Consider the following 20,117-nt stretch of genomic DNA (forward strand, 5'->3'; position numbering starts at 1 on the left):
CGGACCGAGTGGGGCCGGCCGGGCAGCTCCCCCAGCGGTCAGGATGGCCGAGCGGTCTAAGGCGCTGCGTTCAGGTCGCAGTCTCCCCTGGAGGCGTGGGTTCGAATCCCACTCCTGACATACCTTTTTTCCTTCTCCGCCTGTATCCCATGCAGTGCTGCCTTGACGCGTGATCCCGCCAAACGCGGGTGGGCGCGGACGGGGCGCCATCCCTACGCTGCCGCGGGTGGGCGAGCGGAGGCGGGAAGTGCATCAGGGACACGCGTCGTCCCCAAGCATTTGCGCCTCCGTTCGGTGCGGGCGGTGCCGTCGCGGCTCGGCTCGGACGGGATCGGAGCGGCGGCGGCCGCGCGGGTCGTGGTGAGCCCCGCCCTGGCTGCAGTCCGACATCTGCCGTTCTAGTAAACATTTCGGCGGACTGGCCGGTTAGCTCAGTTGGTTAGAGCGTGGTGCTAATAACGCCAAGGTCGCGGGTTCGATCCCCGTACGGGCCACTTCCCTTTTGGGCCTGCCCCAGACCACCTTTCACTATGAAGTGGGACAGAACTCGCCCTTTTGGAGGCGCCCGCACCTTTCCGCGATCGCCCAGAGAGCCGGGTAACAGCCGCCGCCGTCGCCGCGGTTCCGGTTTGATCAGCCAGAGCTTGTTTTTGGAGAGGACGGTGTCCAGCCGGACGTGAGGGAGCGACGGGCTGAAGGGAAGGCGGTGCCCGGGGCTGCCCTGTCACGGGGCACAGCCCTATTTCCTGTATGAAACGAGACGGGCTGAAGCCCCAATCTGGGATAGAGAATCCCGCCCGAGGGCGCGGCAGCTGGATACAAGGAGACTCCTCAATCTCGGCGGGGAAATGATGAAAAAGATTGGCGTCCTGCCCAGCTTATCCCACTACCCAGACAGACAGGAAGCACTCAGGCCGCTCTAGGGCCGCTGCGGGCACCGAAAAAGCGCAAAGAAACCCGGCCAGGGGCCAGCGGCGGCTCCCCAAAATAAACCCGCGAGAAGGCCAGGGATAGATCAGGCACCGCTGGGATTCGAACCCAGGATCTCCTGTTTACTAGACAGGCGCTTTAACCAACTAAGCCACGGCGCCGGGCGGGCCACGGGCGGCCCCGCCTGGCCCTGCCCAAAAGGGCGGGGGCACTCCGGGGGTATCCGCTCCCGGCTGGGGGGTCCCCGCTCCGAGCTGCGGTTCTCGGGGAGAGACTCCGCATTCCCTCGTTTTCTTTATTTCCTACTGGTGAAAATTTTCATCGGCTCCGGAAAAAAAAAAAAAAAAAACAGAAAAAACACAGAATACCAGGCAAACAGGGAATGGACTTGGGACACCGGAGAGAGGAGGATTATTCAGAAGGAGGAAAAGAAATGCTTCGTAGTCGGCAGGATTCGAACCTGCGCGGGATGAACCCAATGGATTTCTAGTCCATCGCCTTAACCACTCGGCCACGACTACCGGATGTAGGCTTTATTTGGTTTCCCGCATTTCCCCGCCCAAGCGGCGGCTCCGCCCCCTCACCTTTTGTTCCGGCGCTTTTCCCCGGCGTGTTCTCGGCCCAGCGCTGCTCCCGCCGAGGGGCGCCGGGATCTGCGCGCGGGTCCCAGAGCGGCCGCGCAGCCCCGCGAGCGGGGGCGGGCCCAGGCACCTGATAGGCTGTGCACCGACCCCCCCGGGAGCGCGCGCACAGCCGGCCGGTTAGCTCAGTTGGTTAGAGCGTGGTGCTAATAACGCCAAGGTCGCGGGTTCGATCCCCGTACGGGCCAGCAGGCTTTTTGTAGGTGGTGGTTTTTTTTTTTTACCTTTAATTTTTCTTGCCGTTTCATCGTTCTCGGTTTCAAACCACTCCCGCCTACGGACGGGTCCCGGGCGTACCCATGGCGCAGCCAGGGCCGGAAGGACCAAAGTCACCTCGCAACGTCCCGGCTAAGGCGCTCCTAGACAGTGACGGCGGAAGGGAGAAGGGAAAAAAAAAATGAAGGGAGGAAAAAAAATAGATTATCCTGCCGTGACTCGGATTCGAACCGAGGTTGCTGCGGCCACAACGCAGAGTACTGACCACTATACGATCACGGCCGCTCAACGCCCGGCGCCACCGCCGAGGACGCCGCATGTTCTCTCCGCCGCACCCCTCCAACCATGTTCCCAGCGGTAGGGTGATAGGTGGGAATTCCAGCGGGGAAAAGTAACGCCGCGATGGAGCGGGCAAAACGGTACAACCGCCTCCCCGTCGGGGAATCGAACCCCGGTCTCCCGCGTGACAGGCGGGGATACTCACCACTATACTAACGAGGAGTGCGCTGAGGGGCCGTGGCCGCTATCGGCCCCTGAGGCAAATGGCCGCGGCCGGGGCTCCCCCTCAGCGCCGCCCGCACTGCCCCGCCCGAGCGGGCACGAACAGAGACCCCACCGAGGCTTTGGTAACTACCTGCGGGCCCAGAACCCCGCCGCGTGCCCTCCTCGCAGCCTGAACGCGACCTACACAGCGAGTCCCGCCTCACGGAGAGGATTCGAGGGGTGTGGCTGACACGGAAACCCATCCCCTGGCCCCCAAACCCATCGAGCTGTTGTCCGCCATCTGGAAATTCGTGAGGGGCGTCCTTTGCTGGGTGCTTTACGGTCAGAACTTTCAGAATAATCTCTCAAAGGTAGTTGGGTCTTCCTTGCTAAAAAGGCAGCAAAGTGTGTAATCGGTTTCCCATAAAGTAACAAAAAAAAAAAAAAAAAAAAAAAAAAAAAAAAAAAAAATAAGAGGGGGGAGAGGGAATAACGATTAAAAATACGATTTTCTGACGGGGATCAGAAAGCTGTCATCAGGAGCTGGCGTTTTTAAGGCAGGTTTTTAACCAGTTTCTGCCTTGTGCTGGCGTCGTTTTGCTCCACCTCTCGCCGAAAGCGTCGGGATAAATCAAACACCAGATTTATCTAGTGTTTTATATCAGAAAGTAGGCTTTGCTTTATTCACAGCACTGGCGTGCATGGGTATAGCTCTGCCTAGATGCAGGCCTACTTTCAAAACTTTTCACTTATTTATACATTTTTATCAAACGAAGAAATTAGTGTCCATTGGTTATAAACTATATCATCCTTTTCATTAAACACTACTCTATATCCTGTTAGTTATTGATTTCTCATGATGCAGATTTTCAGTCTTTTTACTGTCTTTTTTCCCTGATAAGGCGTTTCCAGCACAGGTGCTGAATTGTCTTTGTTAGTTTCTTCTTTAACTTCTGTCCTAGGAGGCTGTAAATTCTGTATTCCAGGTGTCCAGTTTTCAGCAATACTTCTCTCCTCCAGGGTTAGTTTAGCAAAACTTAAAAAGTTTCAGTGATTTTCCCAATCTCTTCCAACGATAGCAGTCTGTAAAAAAAAAACAACCTTAGCTTCTTGCTGGTTAAAGTGAAAAATCACACTGTTTATGAGTAGTACACTGCTTATGATTGATTAAAAACAATCAATTGGAAAGCTAATTAAAACTGTTATATGGTACAAGAGTTCTTGGCTAAACTGAAGTTTAAAAGTTAGTTTTGTGAACATGATCACTTACCCACAATGTACCATAATTGAGAGGAGGAAAGTAAATGCCATTTTATTCTTTACTGCCTCATTCCTGGACTAGTTCTGCTTACGTGATTTTACAAAATTAGGTTATATTTGTTTTCTTGGAATAGTTGTTTTTCCTGGGAAAGGAAAGATGTTGAAAGTATTAAATTTTACTCACTGGAGAAGGGAAAAGAAAACGTGTTTAGAACATTTAATTCTAAGTATTGCATTTAGACAAACATCTCTCATCAAAGATTCACCATCTTTCACCTGTACATTCCTGATGCAACAGTTAACAACACATCTACTTATTTCCTACTCCAGAAATAAAAAAAATAATGTAAACCTCTCCCTAGGCACCCTTCTTACCCTGAAAGACTGGGAAATATATGTGGAAATGTATTTTGAACTCTAATGACACAATAGCTATATATTATAGGAGCAAAACAAACCGTGCTTCTTGCATTTTTAAAATAGTGAAATAGTTATTTCATAATTTTCTTAGAAAATTATATTTTAAAGGACTGTGTGATCAATAAATTAGGGATAATCTAAATAATAATAATAGGGATAATCTAAAAAAAAGGGATGAAGGTTGGTAATAATATGAGTTAGGGCTGCAATCCCTTCTCTTGCAGAAAGTTTTATTGCAGATGCATTGTAGCTTCTGGCTCCTGGCACACAAATTCACAGTTGTTCTTTCTTTACTGAGCAATGTCCTGCTCTGCAAAAACTCTTATCCCAGTGGCTCTGAAGTTAAATTTGACAGTGAGATGAGGTTCACTCACAGCAGCAGAAACACGAAGTGACCTTACAGATTGTTTTCTTTGTCACGGTGCTTCTTGAGCTGGACATGCTAACAAAATCCATTAGAAGCGTGTTTTTGAGAAAGCATGAGACAGAGTTTAAAATCCATATTCTGCTTCCAACAGGCACTCCTCATCTCTCCTCTGGAGTAATCTGTTGCTTCAGTTCTGTTTCCTAAATTTTTTTTATTGACTTTCTGGGGACTGTGGTCTCTGAGGGAGGAAAGCCTAGTCTTGGAGTCCCACAGTGCTAGTGATTAAATGCTGCTGCTTAAGGAAAGAAAAACAGCACCTGTTGAATTTAGACCACGTCAGGGTTGCTTTTTTAGGTATATGACTTTTTGCAGATTCTTCCAGTTCTGCAGCTAATCAAATAAATTTTTTTTGTGGACTGCCAACTTTTTTTAAGGCCCAGCATGTCACTTGTAAATTATGCTTTTTCAGTTTAGAAGTCTTTATTATAAAAAGCCCCCTTATTGTGGGGCTTCCTGCTTCGTTTTTCTTCATGCATATCTGGGTTTTTCTGCCCTTTTCCTTCCTTCCTGTGTATTGCCCATGATCGGTGACCGTCTCCTCACACCAAGGGTTGGTCATTGCTTCAGTGGCAGCTTTGGGATCTTTCCCTGCAGTATGTGGGAATGTCTGTGTTAAATGTTGCCCGGGTTTGAGGAGGCTCTTGTATTGCCATGATACATTTATATATGGTTCTCTATGCAGATATTACCTTATTTTTGGCTTCCTGGTATGTTTTTTACTGATGCATTTAATGATCTTGCGGGAGACCGGGGTTCCATTTCGCGGCAGGGCCGCAGCCTTGCCCTTTATTCCCGCTTCATCCTCTTCCCATCGCACCCCCGTGCGCGGTGTGGGCGGAAGGAGGGGGAGAGGGAGGGGTCGGGAATGGTGCCTGCGGAGCGGGGGGATCGTTTTCTGTGGTGCTGCTGCCCCGCCGGGGAGGTGCGCGGGGTGTTGTGTGCGGGGTGCAGCCTCCGTGCCCACCGCAGGAGGGAGCGGGCGGGGAAAACGAAACGTCTGGAAGTATCTCAATTTTTTAGGAATGTTCGTCACCGCAGCAAGTGCCCTTGCTGCTTTACCACGGCTCCATGAAACAACTCGCCGAGGCGGTGTCTGGGGAGAGCGATCGCGGTAATGCTGCAGAGCGGCACTCGACAGGGGTACGTCCATACATCCATGGTATGTCCCTGTCAGGACCTCAGGTTCTTGCCCTCAGCCATTGGAGGCCAACATGGCCGGTTAGCTCAGTTGGTTAGAGCGTGGTGCTAATAACGCCAAGGTCGCGGGTTCGATCCCCGTACGGGCCAAATTACTTTTTTTCCCCCCCCTCCCGCCCCCTTCCCTTGGACATGACGAGATCGCTGACTTAGCAGAGAATCACTTTATTTTGTTTTAGGGACGGAGGGGTAACAGGAAAGGAACGCGGTACCCCCCCCCCGCAGGAAGCTTGACTTGGGCGGTCATGGGGGGCGGGGGCAGCGGGTACGAGCCCGGCCGGCGCCTCTCGCCCCCCGCCCGGGCACGGGGCCAGCCCAGCCCAGCCCCCCCGCACAGCAGGACCAGCGGCAGCCGCGGTGGCAGCAGGTGGCGGCAGGGACACACCGGCCCTGTACCCAACTCCTCGTTAGTATAGTGGTTAGTATCCCCGCCTGTCACGCGGGAGACCGGGGTTCGATTCCCCGACGGGGAGACGGTGATACTTTTCCTCGAGCAGGGACAAATGCAATCTGCCCCCGTTCTTGCTTTTCCCTACCGTTCCTCAGCGAAATTGGTGCTAGAAGACAATCAGTCCACAGCTGGGAGGAGCGTGCAGGCCGAGGTGGATGCCTTAGGGTAACGCCCACCAGCGCCCTGATCCACGCCGGCGCCCGGGCAGCACAGCACTGTTCTGCTGTCATGATCAAAGCACAGATGCTCAGTGCTCATTTTCTCCTTCTGTTCTCCTGAGATAACACTGGAGCCTCAACCCACGTTCTCTCAGAGACTGATCAGCCCAGTTATGCTGCTGCAGCATATCTTAAACCATTTCCCCCTTCTACAATCAACAAGACATCATCAAAATACATGGGATTAAGTACCACTTTTTCCACAGCTTCCTGAAAGCACAATTTAAGGTTTAATATAATACCAAATATTCCCTTTATTCTTCTTAAAAAAATTTTTAAGCATCCCAACATTTTATAACAGTAAGCAGTGCTATTTAGGCACAGATAATGCTTTCATTTCCCTGAACACATCACAGTAGTTTGCCATTTTGCAATCATCTAAAGCATGCAGAGTAGCCCTGTGAGGCCTTCACCAGTCCTTCACAAGGCAACAGCAACGGGGGGACAGTGTCAGCCCATCAATCTAAGAGAATGAGTTCACACATTTGCAAGTTCTAACAAGTCTACAGCAAAATTAAGGCACGAGGTAAGATTATAAATAGACACAGGGAAACACCACGCAACAGCAGTTTGAATGGGCTGGTTTGCAGGCATTCCTGTTCTCTCACAATGGCTCAGTGGTAGCAAATCCATCTTCTTCATAATCCGTGTCAGTGCACCCAGTCTTTGGGATTTCGCAGGACCTCCAGGATTTCCGCTTCTTTGGAGCTCTCTGGTGGGTTGTGCATGTATTCCCACCTGCAAGGAGAGGGGAAACTCACTCAGACAGCCCAGCTGGCAGCCACTTCTCCTGCACCAGGCTGTGTTTGGACTGCAGTTGCCTTTTTTAAGGATGCAAAGCTGCATACACAGTTGATACTCTTGACTGAGGTGACAGATATGGTTACAAATCACAAGTTCAGCAAAAACAAGCAATAATGCCACCAGGGTGGACAGGAGAAATGTTAGCTTCATCTTTTTACCAACTTTTGAAAAAACTGGAAGGACAAGGAAAAAGAGCAGTACCTCATTCCCTACAAGGCATGCAGGTTTATTTATAAAAATCTTCTAACAGTCTCTTGTGACACGCTAGTATCACAAATGAAGATGAACAAATAAAGGAACCACAGAATTTTGACAGTGACACAAGACCTTTTTCCAGAATCTGGACTGGAAGCTCTACGAGTCTTTGCTGAATCTTGGCATTTAAAATAAAGTGGGAATAAATAGTAAAAGACCAAATTTGTGTCACAAGTGTAAGCAAGATGGGTTAAAGCCTAAAAGGACAATTAAAAACCGTATTTAGGCAAGCAACTGAGCAATAAAATGGCAGGTGAAATTCACTGTTGATTGATGTGATGGACACAGAAAAAAGTTGCATACAGATTGAGTTAAATTTTATTGCCCAGAAAAGACCTTGGCATCATAACAGTTCTATGAAAAAACCACCTCAGTGCTGAACAGCAGTCAAAACCATCAGCAGTCAAATGCTTATTGAACGTTAAGATTATGAAGGGAATAATGAATTAAAACATTGCTATACCACTGAGTCAGCAGCACACCTGCATCTTGTATACAGGTTTGCACCTTACATTGTCTGTTCCTTATCTCCAGTTCAGAAAGGGCACAGAAAACTTAAGCCTAGAGAAAGTGGCAAAAGTATGAAACAGCAACTGTATAGAAGAGTAAAAAGAGCAGGAGTTCTCACCCTGGAAAACAAACAGTGAAAAATCCCCAGAAGCTTGTAAAATAAAAACTGTTATGGAGAAAATGGACAGGAAGAAAATCATGTTGCTCAGTGAAAAGTCAGATGAAGTCATCAGGTTCAAGCATAAAACAGAGAGGTGCTTTCTCATACAGCACCCAGTTAAACTGTGGAGCTCCTTGTCACACATTTGGGAGAACTGCCCAAAGTTCTCATGGTTTCTAAGGGCTACTAAACAAAAAACAATGCTGAGGACTAGAAATCTATCAAGAGAAGCTAAGCACAAAAACTACTTTATTTTTTTTTTTTTTGCCAGAAAATCTCTATGCCACACACTACTGGCAACTAGCTGAGTACAACAGAGAAGCATCTGCATTTGCAGAACAGAGAACTGTACTTGTCCAGTTCTTGTGTCAGGCATGAACTCGCCACTGGTGAGAGACTGGACTCTCCTGGAGATCAGGAGAGACCGCTGATTTAAACCTATGAATATTTTACTAAAAACACTGCCTAGTGCAACCCCACATAACTCCACCCTTACCTTGCAGTCAGTGGCAGAGACATAAGAATGCTTTCAACTCTTGATCCTGGTGTCAGGAGGCCAAACTTTGTACCTCTGTCATAAAGCAAGTTGAACTCTACATACCTACGGGAATGAAGAGATGCAACAGAAAAAAAATGAGTTTGTTAGCAGAAGCTGGTTGTGCTTTCTTCAACTGGCAGACCTCAAACAAAGCCAGTCTGTCTTTCTGCTGAGCTGAGGTCAACTGTTCTTTAGCATCCTCTGCATAGGAATGCAGGTGTGACCTTGCCACTGCGCAGAACACAGGGAGAAGTGAACTCAGCTAAGAGACCAGCAGTCTGCAGACTACTGTGCTGTACTGTACTCCTCCCAGGCCTCAACCAATATCTATCTACCTTGGTTATTCTCTTCTTTGTGGGGGTGTCAGACATAAAGAGGGGCCTTAAAGGTACTGAAAATAACCAGAGGAAAAGAATCTATTGTGCACTCCTCCATGCTGAAGGACACATAAGCAGCAGGGTCAGAACAGCATTTCCTGGTTCCTGGGAGGATCTGGAAAGCAGCAGAAGTCAGATAGCCTCAGAGTGCTGGCTGGGACTTGTCAGTGATAAACAGACCATTTTCTGCTCCCAGCATAGGGACAGAGCTGTGGCAATTCATCAGGGATTACCTTGATAGCCAGTATAGGGTGTTTGTACTTAACAGATACAGGAAGGGAAAAGCTCTTATCTGTCTGCAGAAATGGAAAGCTTTACATAGCCCCGTAACCTGCAAACAGACCCAGGGAAATAGACAGGCCTCAAGAGCTGGTCCTGGCTGCAACTTAGAAAAGCTCCTCCCCTTTTTAAACTTTGCAGCTTTGCTAAATCCCATCCACAGACTGGATCCTGAAAGCTCAGTGCTCCCAAGAACAGTCCCACCAAATGAAGGATGCTTGCTTAAGTGACCAACAGCTGCAGGCCAGTGATCTGAAGTTGAATGCTTACAGGCTTTCCATGCCAGTGTCACACTTCTCTGCAGAACGGGCAGAAACTAAAGACTCCAGTTAAGCACAAAGCATGTGTAATTTCATTTCTCCATACACTCACACAATCACAGGACATGGAGAACAGAGTGCAACTGTATTGACTGATGTACTTAAGCTTTTGCAGCATTAACAGCTGGTGACATTAACAAGCATCCTAAGTCTTTTACAGTAACCTTGGACCATGCCAGAATAAAAAAATCCAACCCTCTGTATTCCTTTACAAGGAATCCTCAATTCCTTTACAGGAATTTCAATGCTAAGATCAGGTGGAATAAATACTGAAAGTACTCAAGTACAGTTATTTCCTGACTTTGTGGGGTTTGCTGCATTACTTACTAGGAAGCAGCATTCCCTCACCCTTAGCTCCTCATGTGACAGGGCAGCCCTGTGTCCAGCACCTCTGGCTGCAGGAGAGGGCAGGATTCAGGACACCAACCACACCCACACCCTTTTGCCAGTTACACAGCAAAAGCTTCTCTTGCTTTTTGGAGTTGGAAAGAAACATTGGTGTTGCTTGTGTTGCAACATGGGAGAGTGGGAAACGTCTCCTTTGCACCCTCTTTCGCAATCTAGCGTTGGTTTCCAGAATTAGTTCTATGTACAAAAATGCTGAAATTCTTGGTGAGCTTTTTTGGCCCACACAACCTGTAACCATAAAGAATTAGCTCATTTTTTTTTTTCTTGCCAGCACAGTCCACTTCCTGTGTATACTTTTGTTCCTCCAGTACTCACCGTCCTCTCCGAAGCTGTTGCCATAGCTTTTCCTCTGGTGTGAAGGAGTCATGGCAGTGCTTTTTCACAATGGGAATGTAACAAGGCACGACAGCTTTGGCACAACTCTTCACAAACTGGAATACTTCCTCCTTGGAGGGAGAGTCCATATCATCAAAGAATATGCCTCCAATCCCTCTTCGCTCACCACGGTGCTTGATATAGAAGTAGTCATCACACCTAGAGAAAGCATCAGATGATTACTAATATGGTCCAGAGTATTCAAAGACATGAACAAAACTCCAAAGAGCTGCATGCTACAGGACAGAACCAGTGAAATACTGACCACAAGTCAGTTTATGCAGGGCTGGGTGCCCTACTGTTTCCCTGACTGCCCAGAGACAGGATGGTGCAGCATCACCTGGAAAACACTCCCATGTCACTTGCAGTAAAAGCTCTGATTAAATGGTCTCTGTAAAGCTGAACATCAGCCACAAAGTCACTGAACACCACGGCAGATGCATCCACGTGGGTTGATCCAATCCATATTCTCTACCTACTTGAAACAGGGACATCTGATTTCAAAACTTTCAAAACTAAGGGCTCTTTACAGATTCGATTCCCAGCATTATATGTAGTTCCCAAATTATTTGGACAGCTTTTATATGAACTCAAACTTGGAAGAGAATTAATTCTGTTTGCCGTTCAAGTAAAACAATTTTCTTCATCAAAACAAAAGTAATCTAAGACCCAAAGACCAGATAAGAAAGCAACTGTCAGGGCACTCTTCCTTGGAAAAAGGCTTTTAATAGTTAAAACTTGGATGATTGAGTCATTATAGCAGTGGCTTTTCATGAGTCATGTTTAAGTTTATAAATGAGTAAGGGCAGCTTATCCCAAAAGCAATTAATCTCTTTTATTTACAGGGAGCATTTAGTTGTGAAACTACTGTAACTTACTTACATGACTTAACCCTATCTTTCTTATAGTTCCTTGCCTGGGTGTGCAATTCTTCACATGGAGGAGAAAGCAAAGAGAAGTAGGAAGCAGAAACCATCAACATCAAGAAAACCTGGCCTTCCTTTAGGACTAGTTTTCCATACAGGACCAGTTTTCCATACAGCCACAATTGTTCTCAAGCATTATATATGGCACAGCCATAACGAGAGATATGGTGATGTAACAGATAACTTATGCTATTTTTTATTCACTGGGATGATCAGTGGTTTTTATTTTATGGTAGCAGGAAGAGTTAGGAAAAAATGCCAAGTCAGAATCGTAAAGGAGAATAAGCCTGACAAAAATCTTAAACTTAGATCAGGCAGACCGTGTGGTAAATGTAATAATGTTTATCTTTAGCAAAGCAGGAGAAAGTCTCCTACCCCCTGCAGCTGGCATCACTCCCTACTTAAGCTGCAAAGAACCTGACCATTAAGGCAGATTCTCTAAACTACTACGCAAAAAATCCTCAGACAGCAATACTGCAATCTCAAGGCTCTAAGAGGTCTCTCTCTGCTAAGTGGTTGCCACCCAAACTATAACACCCACTTTATCTCCTGTCCTCAGACAAGACCCAGTAGCTTACAAAGGGGTACCCCCACCTTCTTCCATACACAGCTTGTGGCAGATAGGACTATCAGACACAGAGCAGCCAGTTCCCACTTAATAGTGGAAGATCCCATCACTTGTATATCTCAGCTCAAGAACATTCAAGGTTTGCCTGTTAGAAAATGTGCTGTTGAATTGGCAGTGAATGTGTCACCAGAGGAAAAAATACAACTTTATCAAATTCTGAAGGTTCTACATTAGGGAGAAGGTCCTTTGCTTACCTGAAAATTAGGGGGAAAAAAAAGCCACGAAGGCTGGACTGAAGGCAGAAAAACAAAAGTGGGATTTTCAGAACTGCTATGATGGCCCAAGAACTCACACTGAATCATGGACATTTACCATGAGTTCACTGTAAACAGAATTTGTGCAAGTCCATGGGGCAGAAGTCTTGTCTAGTTTAACACCAGAGGCTGTTCTAGTTTAACACCAGAGGCTAAAAGGAATTTTAAGTTGCCTAGTGCAACAAAATCTTGACGAGTCAGCTTGGTTTTCCCTTGGGCTATAAACTTACAATCCTAGTTGTCAAGCCTCCGATTTGAAAAATCCAAGATTCTGTAAATATCTTATTAACATTTAAACAATGTTTCTGATTTTCATTAGGGCCTTCTGATACTTTTCAAAAGGCAGCAGAATCTACAGTTCCTAGCGTACACTTAACTACCAACATCCAGTGCTGCTTTCTGCTCCCCCCAAGGACACCTTCCCCCACGTACCATTTCTTGAACTTAGGATACAGCTTCAGATCGTGCTTGTCACAGGCTTCTTTCAGAGTCTTGTGAAAGTGAACGGCGTCCTCTTCATTCAGGTAAGTTGGAGTGAGGTCAGTCCCGCCACCAAACCACCACTGTATAGTTCCTACAGCAGAGGCAAGCAGCAACGTTTTTCTTTTAAACTTCTGAACAGCAACTTGTTGCTAGTGGTTCACCAAGAACTAACAACTGCTTTTACGATACAAAACAAAATCATTTTTCAGTGGTGTTCCTGAACTTCAACAGTGAAAGATTTGACTACAAGGTAGCGCGATGATCAGTGACTTCAGGAAAAGACCAAACTTCAACATAGTGGAAACCATTTTGGACCACTGATCCTGACTATAGAATAGCAGTTTTACAAGATGGGCTGGTGATTCTTGACATAGTTGGGAGCAAACTCACACTGGTTATTGATCTTTTATCCCAGCCCTGCATTCACATTTCCTTTGGGCAGAGTGAGACATTTCATACATTCCTCATTGGATTATAATCCTTACCATCTGCTTCTTCAATCTCAAAGTATCTGTAGTTGAAGTGCATGGTTGGAACATGGGGATTTTTTGGATGGATAACAGAGCTCACACCCATGGCACAAAAAGGCAGCTTCCCTAGATAAAAAGACACACAGAGAAAGCCCTTCAATTTTTCAATAAACTTCATTTGCTATCATTAAAGGAAGATCACTATTATCCCTTAGGCTCCAAGCCACAACAGGAAAACGTCTCATGTTGGGTCACCATACTTACTAATTAGTGGGCAAGTTACTTCACATCCATACACTTCTGTGCACCTGACTCAACTCTTTCTTTGGTATTTGTTCTAAAATGTGTCAATACTTTGGAGAACCCACTAGATGAAGACCACTTAAAACATAAGGCACTGCTAAGGCTTTCTACCACCCTCAGTCCTCACAATTACTCTTTGCTACACAAAAATGCGTTGTGTCTCCTTTAGCCTTGAGGTGGTGTTGGTTTTCTCCCTCCACCTCTCTGGTGCATAATTCCTGCACTGTTCCACTGTTGTGCTACAGCGTGAATTGCAAAACCACCAGGTTTATTGTGAAACCATCTGTTAAACCACAATACATTCCTTACAGCAGCAAGACCGAGGGAGCAGCTCTCCCGTACCTGGCTTTCTAGAGATACGGAAGTCCACCTGTCAGGCTCACTGATTAGAAATCACTGTGATACAAACGAGAACCTTTTGAGCTTTGATCAGGCTGGCCTTCCTCATGCTCTGCTCCAAGGCCAGGTTGCTCTCAGAGTACCTGCAGGGGAACACTCAGGTGAACAGGTCCAGGTTCCCTATCCCAGGTGCGCGCTAGCCGCCTTACCGTCCTTGGCCTTCAGAGACTTCCCCCTGCTCCGCATCTGCCGCGCTGCCTCCTCGGACAGGAGCCCGGACACGACGGACACGTTCACTCCCGCCTTCTCGAAGACCTCTCCGTCCTGCAGCACGCAGCTGATGCCGCCTCCGCCTGCCAACGCCAGGCTCCCCGTCAGGGTCACCGAGGGATGACCGAGCCCCGGGTGCCGCTGTCCGCGGTCCACCCCGATCCTCCCCCGTACCTTCCTTCCTTTCCCAGCTGTCAACGGAGAAGGAGGCGCCGGGGTCCAGGGCGGCCAGGGCTCGGCACATCTCCGCCTGCGTCTCCATGATGAGCAGCTCCATGCGGCTCCGCACCTCCCGCCGCCGCCTCCGCAGCTCCCGCAGCCCGCTCACCGGCGGCGCCATGAACCGCTGCCGCAGCTCCTTCTCCTCCTCGTCCTCCCGGGCCGCCGCCAGCGCCGCTTGCCGCCGCCACAGCCCCAGCGCCAGCCCCAGCCCGCCCAGCGCCCCCGCGGCCGCCAGCGCTGCCCGCCTCGCCCCCCGGCCCGGCGGCCCCGGCGGCGCGGAGCCCAGCGCCCGGGCACAGGCGAGGGCGGGCGGAGCAGCCCCGCGGAAGAGGCGCGCTGCCGCCGCCATGACCGGCACCGGCGCCGCACTGCCCGCGGGGCGGAGCGGAGCGGGACGGGCCGGGGCGGGGCGGAGCGGGGCGGGCCGGGGGCCACGCCGGGCACGAACGTGTGTCTGCACACGGAACCGAGATGGCGGGAAAGCGGCTCTGAAATCATCCCGCCCGCCCTGTCATTTATCACCGCCTTGTCGGCTACACCGCAGGGCGGTGACTGGCACGCCCGGTCTCTCTTTAAACACCTCCAGGCACAGTGACTCCACTGCCTCCCTGGGCGGCCCAATCCAATGTCTAATCACGCCTTTTGTGAAGAAATTCTTCCTAATGACAATCTAAACCTCCCCTGGCACAGCTTAACGCTATGTCCTCTCTTCATGTCGCTGGTTGCCCGGTAGAGGGTGATCCCCACCGGCTACAGCCTCCTGCTAGGGAGCTGTAGAGAGTGGTAAGGTCATCCCTGAGCCTTCTTTTCTTCAGGCTGAACAACCCCAGCTCCCTCAGCCTCTCTCTCTAAGACCTGTGCTCCAGACTCTTCACCAGTTCCACTGTTCTTCCTTGGCCCTGCTCCAGCACCTCAATGGCCTTTCCTGAATTGAGGAGCCCTGAACTAGACACAGTTTTTGAGGCGTGGCCTCACCAGTGCTGAGCACAGAGGAAGAATCGCTTCCCTAGTCCTGCTGGTCACGCTATTTTGAAGGAGGCCAGAATGCCATTGTCACACAGCTGGCTCCTACATGTCTGTGCAAGAAAGCCCATCCACACTGTGTGCTGTGAAAGAGTGCAAGCATCCCACAACCCTGCCATCAGGATCTGGGCTGCCCATTGCGTGTGGGTGCCACAATGGGGAGAGGCATCAATGGATGCAGCACTCAAGTGCCACATCTCAGGTGCAGCTTTGGGAGAGGGGGCTGTGCTGTCCTTGCACCTATAAAACATCTCTGCATACTGCTTACAAATAACCTGGTGTTGTTGATGCAGCTACATGCGGCTGCAGGGTCATTTTGTGAGTAATGATTTGTACAGGGCCAGGCATTGCTGGAATGGGGAAAAAGTTGTATTTTACTGAGCTGTCCTGTGAACCACGTGGAATTGCTCTTCTGTGTATGGCATTTCTGGTTCTCTACTCATAGTAATGAGGTTTTAGAACCTGAATAGTTTGTGGGACCACCAGTTTAGTGCAATAGGAATATTTCCCATGGATCTTGGAGGGCACGTGCTTATACATCCTTTGTTTTTTCTACAGTTGAAGCACATTTTCTTTCCTAATATAATGGAGGAACTAGAGACGTGTGCAGTGAAAGGGCTTTGATCTCACTGCAGTTAGGGACACGAGGTGGGACAGCCTGCATGACTGCAGTGTTGTCATGAAGGGCTGCACCCTGTTTAGGAGAGACAGACCAGGAAAGTGCAGTGGTAGAGTTGCCATCTCTGTGAAACACACTATCGAGCTCTACCTTTGAGTGGACAACAAGCAAGTCAAGAGCTCATGGGTTAGGAAAAGAGGGCAGACAAATACGGGCGACACTATTTTGGGTGTTTTCTACAGGCCACCTGGGCATGAGAAAGTGGATGAGCCTCCTACAGGCAGCTTGAGGCAGCCTCGCAGTCACAGCCCCAGTTCTGCTGAGGTACTTTAACTACCTTGACACCACTGGAGAAACAAGAGGTGCCAACAGTGGTTAATTAAGGGACTGGAGTATCTCTCCTGTGAGGAAAGGCTGAGGGAGCTGGGTCTGTTCAGCCTTGAGAAGAGATGGCTGAGAGGGAACCTCACTGGTGTCTGTGAATAACTGAAGGGAGGGTGTCAGGCTCTGCTCGGTGGTGCCAAGCAATGGGACAAGAAGGCATCAAGTGGAAACTGATAGACAAGAAGTTTTACCTGAACAGGAGGAAGAACTTCTTTGCTGTGTCCAAGCATGAAAACAGGATGCCCAGACAGAATGTGGAGTCTCCCTCCCTGGAGAACTGTCTGGATGCAATCCTATGCCATGCCTGGGATCGCCCTGCCTGGGCAGGGAGGTTGGACCACTGTGGTCATTTCCAGGTTATCCAGCCTGTAATTCTGTGAAGATAAGAATTCAAAATGACAAAGAGAAGGTAGAGCCAGAGGTTGAAAGTTACTGCATAGCACAAAAACGGCTCAGCCCTGCAAAGACTGCACTTTGGTATGTTCCTTGGAAATAGTAATCTGGTATTTCTGAATTGATTGGCATCTATAGTACCGAAGTAGATCAGTTTCCAGGGTGACTCTGTGGAAAGTGTGGTGATTAATACCTATTATGGATCTGGGCTTCATTATCTACCTCTTTTCACTGCAGGGTATTTTGGGGGGAGAGTGTCTGTCTGTATAAAGTGATAACGTTTGCTTGGAGGCATAGTCCATGTCCTCATTTCTGATCTGGTTCTGCTCTTTGGCAGCAGAGGATGCTGTGAAGCTGTGAAGCCCTGCAACGAGGAACGGAAGATCTCTGAGACTGTCTCTCTTCTGAGCTCGGCTCTCTTCTGCCATCAGCTGGAGAATATGATTCTTGATGAGCAAGGAAACCCGACCCAGGGGAGGTAGGAGTGAAGGAGAGAATGTGTTAGGAAAGGTCTGTGGCTTGTAAATAGCTTGGAAGTGCACAATACTGTTTATCATGAAAACGTTTAGATACATCCAGTAGATAAATTCAAGAAGAAGCTGTGCTATCACTGCCAACTCTGGATAAAGAACTGTGGAAAGAGCTGCTTAGAGCAGCCAAAACCCCTAAGATGGTAGTGCCCTTCCAAGCTCTTTACTGTAGTAAAAGCTCTGCTCTTGCAGTAGGTTTTTTATTAAAGATACTATTAAAAACAAATAAATGTCGGGGCCAAGACATGTAAAACACATTCCTGCTGATTTAATGTGCTGGTGGATTTTTGAATGCAATCTTTGATTGATAACATCTGGTAATTCAGCTGGATGGGACCTCTGGAGATCTCTAGTCCAGCCCCAGGGGTTCACCATTCCCAGGCTGGATGAGGTTGTGCAAGGCCTTCCTTGTCCAGCTGCACTTAGAAAAAACCTCTTTCCTTGTTTTGCCCGGGCTCCTGCCTCAGCATTCCAGCACCCCCACCAGGAAGAATCCGGTGAGAATTGCCTTTGCTGCAGCCACATTGCCAGGCCAATGTCCTGCTCTTGCTGCTCAGGTTTGGAAGGATGACTGCTTTACACACTGGGACTGCTCAGGCTGGATACAGAAGCCTGGTCAGGCTTTCACTCTCCTTTGGTGGTGAGGAGTGACAGAGTGTAAAACACCCACACTGTTTCTGTGCTGAATCCGGCCAGGTTCGCTCCTTGTGAGGACCTCCTCTCTGGCAGCACAGTAAGGCTGAAACATCAGCCAAGTATTGATGTGTGTGAGATGCTCAGCAGTGATACAAGGCAAGAAAATGACAGCTCACCTTTTGATCTGCTTTTGCAGTGCATAGTGGTGGTGTGTAGGGTGGGCCAGGAATTTGTCTTGGATTTACCAGAACAAGAATTGAATCTGAGGAAATGTACCTTGTGCTTTTTTAGAGAGCTAGGTGAAATTCCAAGGTTTTGGCCTCCCTTAAAATCTCCATGTCAGTTTTTAAACTCTGACTGAAAATATGCATGGTGAAATGACTTTAAATATTTAGTCTCTTAGCATGTAGTCCATTTTCATACCTGTATGTGTTTTGTTGTGAGGGTCTTGTGGTAGGTTTTGTTTTCAGTGACAGCAAAGCCATTTAGATTTGCTTTGCCGCCAAAACCTCTATTAGTGCAAGTGAGTGTGATTCTAGAGAAGATTGTAGGGCCACAGTGATTTCAAGCAGATTTGAAGAACTGGACTTTTATCCACAGTATTATGTAATCTCTTATGAAGAAAAGAATGCTTTTAATTTTATTTCTTTTTTGTTGTTTTTCCCTCTGCTTTGAAAAGAGCTGTGAAGCTTCTCTGCGGCTGCTTGTATTTAGGTGTCATCTGCCTTGGCTTTATTTCTCTTTCTAATGAGAATTTATGGACAAAAATGATATTAATAAAAGAACAAGAGACACTGCATGTTCTAAGGTAGCAAAGCATGATCAGGTCTCATTCAGACTGAGACAGGTACATGCTTTCACTAAGGCTGTTTGATAATTTTATTCTGAATACTAAATTAATACAGTTGCTTATCAGAAAATAGGAAGAAAAAGATGTGTTGAGAACAGAAAAATTCCCCATGAAGTTGGCATTTCTCTTACTTCTGAAGTTGAAAGAGCCACTTTCATCCAGTTTATCACACAAAGCATTGATTGAGACTTCAAAAAGATTTTGAGGGCTTGCAGTTAGACAAGTAGTCTTGTTTAACAGGGGTCATCTCAAAGGTTTTGCATGACAGTACAAGTTGAATTAAGTTATTATCTCAGTAGGATAACAGTGAGAGAGAAGTGAAAGCTTTGGTGACTGAGCTGAAACAGTAGGTGATGTGAAGGTTATAAGACAAAGATGAAAACCTTTCTGCATCTGTCATCTCAATAATTTGTCTGGATGGCAGAATCACAGGAATCCTACTTTTTTTTTTTTTTTTTTTTTTTTTTTTTTTTTTTTTTAGGATGGATTCTCCTGGGTGTATGAAGGAAGGAAAGGATAATTACAGAAGAAGCTGCTGGAATTCTTCCAGGCTACCTCCTGGAAGGTGAGAGGAGTTATGTAGTGCCTTAGGAAAAAGGAAAACCTTTCTTCCACTATTGATTGATCACCTTTGCACAGTTAATAAAAGAGAAGTGGAAAAGTGAAATATAGAGGTTTGCACTAACAGTCAGGCCTCAAAATGTGCTCGTGTGCAGCCTCCCCTTGAAATGTGCCCGCACTCCAGGTCAGGTACTACATCTTCCCTGTGATGAGATCCATTGTTTTCCCACTTCCTCTGTGCTGTTCCATGAGCTCTGCCTTCAGATTTGCTATCACATAGCACCATCTTCATAAAACATTAGGAATTTTCCCCAACCTTAGCTATTGCATATGTGACTTCATCCAGGAAAAGCCAAAGCATGACCTCTCTCCCAGGTTTCCAAGGAAAGGGAAACAATGAGCAGAAATGATCTGTTGGCGAGAATTCTTTTCTTGTACTGAGATCCAAGTAAAACATTACTCCCCTGCCCTAGTATCACAATAACTTTTTTTTTTTCAGCCACTGTGGCTGTTTATACACACTAAATGTAATGTTTACTGTTATGAAAGTCCATCCAGAAGCCAAAATACATACCCTTGTGTCTTCTTGGGAATAATAGGTACATTTTTTATGGTTAAGCTAAAGGACTGGCTGAGTTAGCTCACAAGTCTCGATATACGTGTGTCTGCAGCTAGTTCTGAGTAACAGACATAGACTGTGGTAGTATAATTGAAACTTCTTTACTGTCTGGACAGCTCAGGATTATCAGGAGAGGCAGGGAAGGGTGTGATGCATATGCTGAGAATCAGCAGGGGGTTTTAGGACAGAAGAGCAATTTCCATGAAAAAAGGTGCCATGCTCACCCTTGCTGACAAGGAAAGTGACCAATGTTAAGAATTGTGGGGAGCACACAATAGGGCTTCTGTGGTCATATTAAAGCAGGCAGTTTGGGACTTGTGGTGGTCCCTGGCTCAGGC

The 20,117-nt window shown here is 47.6% G+C and overlaps 1 protein-coding gene across 1 annotated transcript; it reads right to left on the reverse strand.

Annotated features, from left to right (window-relative positions):
* Window positions 1–5,971: 5,971 nt before the first annotated feature.
* On the reverse strand, window positions 5,972–14,513 carry CPOX (coproporphyrinogen oxidase; the record flags this gene model as incomplete). Its single annotated transcript, XM_083855485.1, has 7 exons — window positions 5,972–6,981; window positions 8,469–8,573; window positions 10,210–10,428; window positions 12,510–12,651; window positions 13,046–13,156; window positions 13,882–14,025; window positions 14,117–14,513. 7 exons carry the CDS (start codon window positions 14,511–14,513, stop codon window positions 6,894–6,896), a joined length of 1,206 nt encoding a protein of 401 aa, XP_083711611.1. The 3' UTR covers window positions 5,972–6,893.
* Window positions 14,514–20,117: the final 5,604 nt, after the last annotated feature.

This window comes from Zosterops lateralis (assembly GCF_965231275.1).
Source record: "Zosterops lateralis genome assembly, chromosome: 2".
Lineage (NCBI taxonomy): Eukaryota > Metazoa > Chordata > Aves > Passeriformes > Zosteropidae > Zosterops > Zosterops lateralis.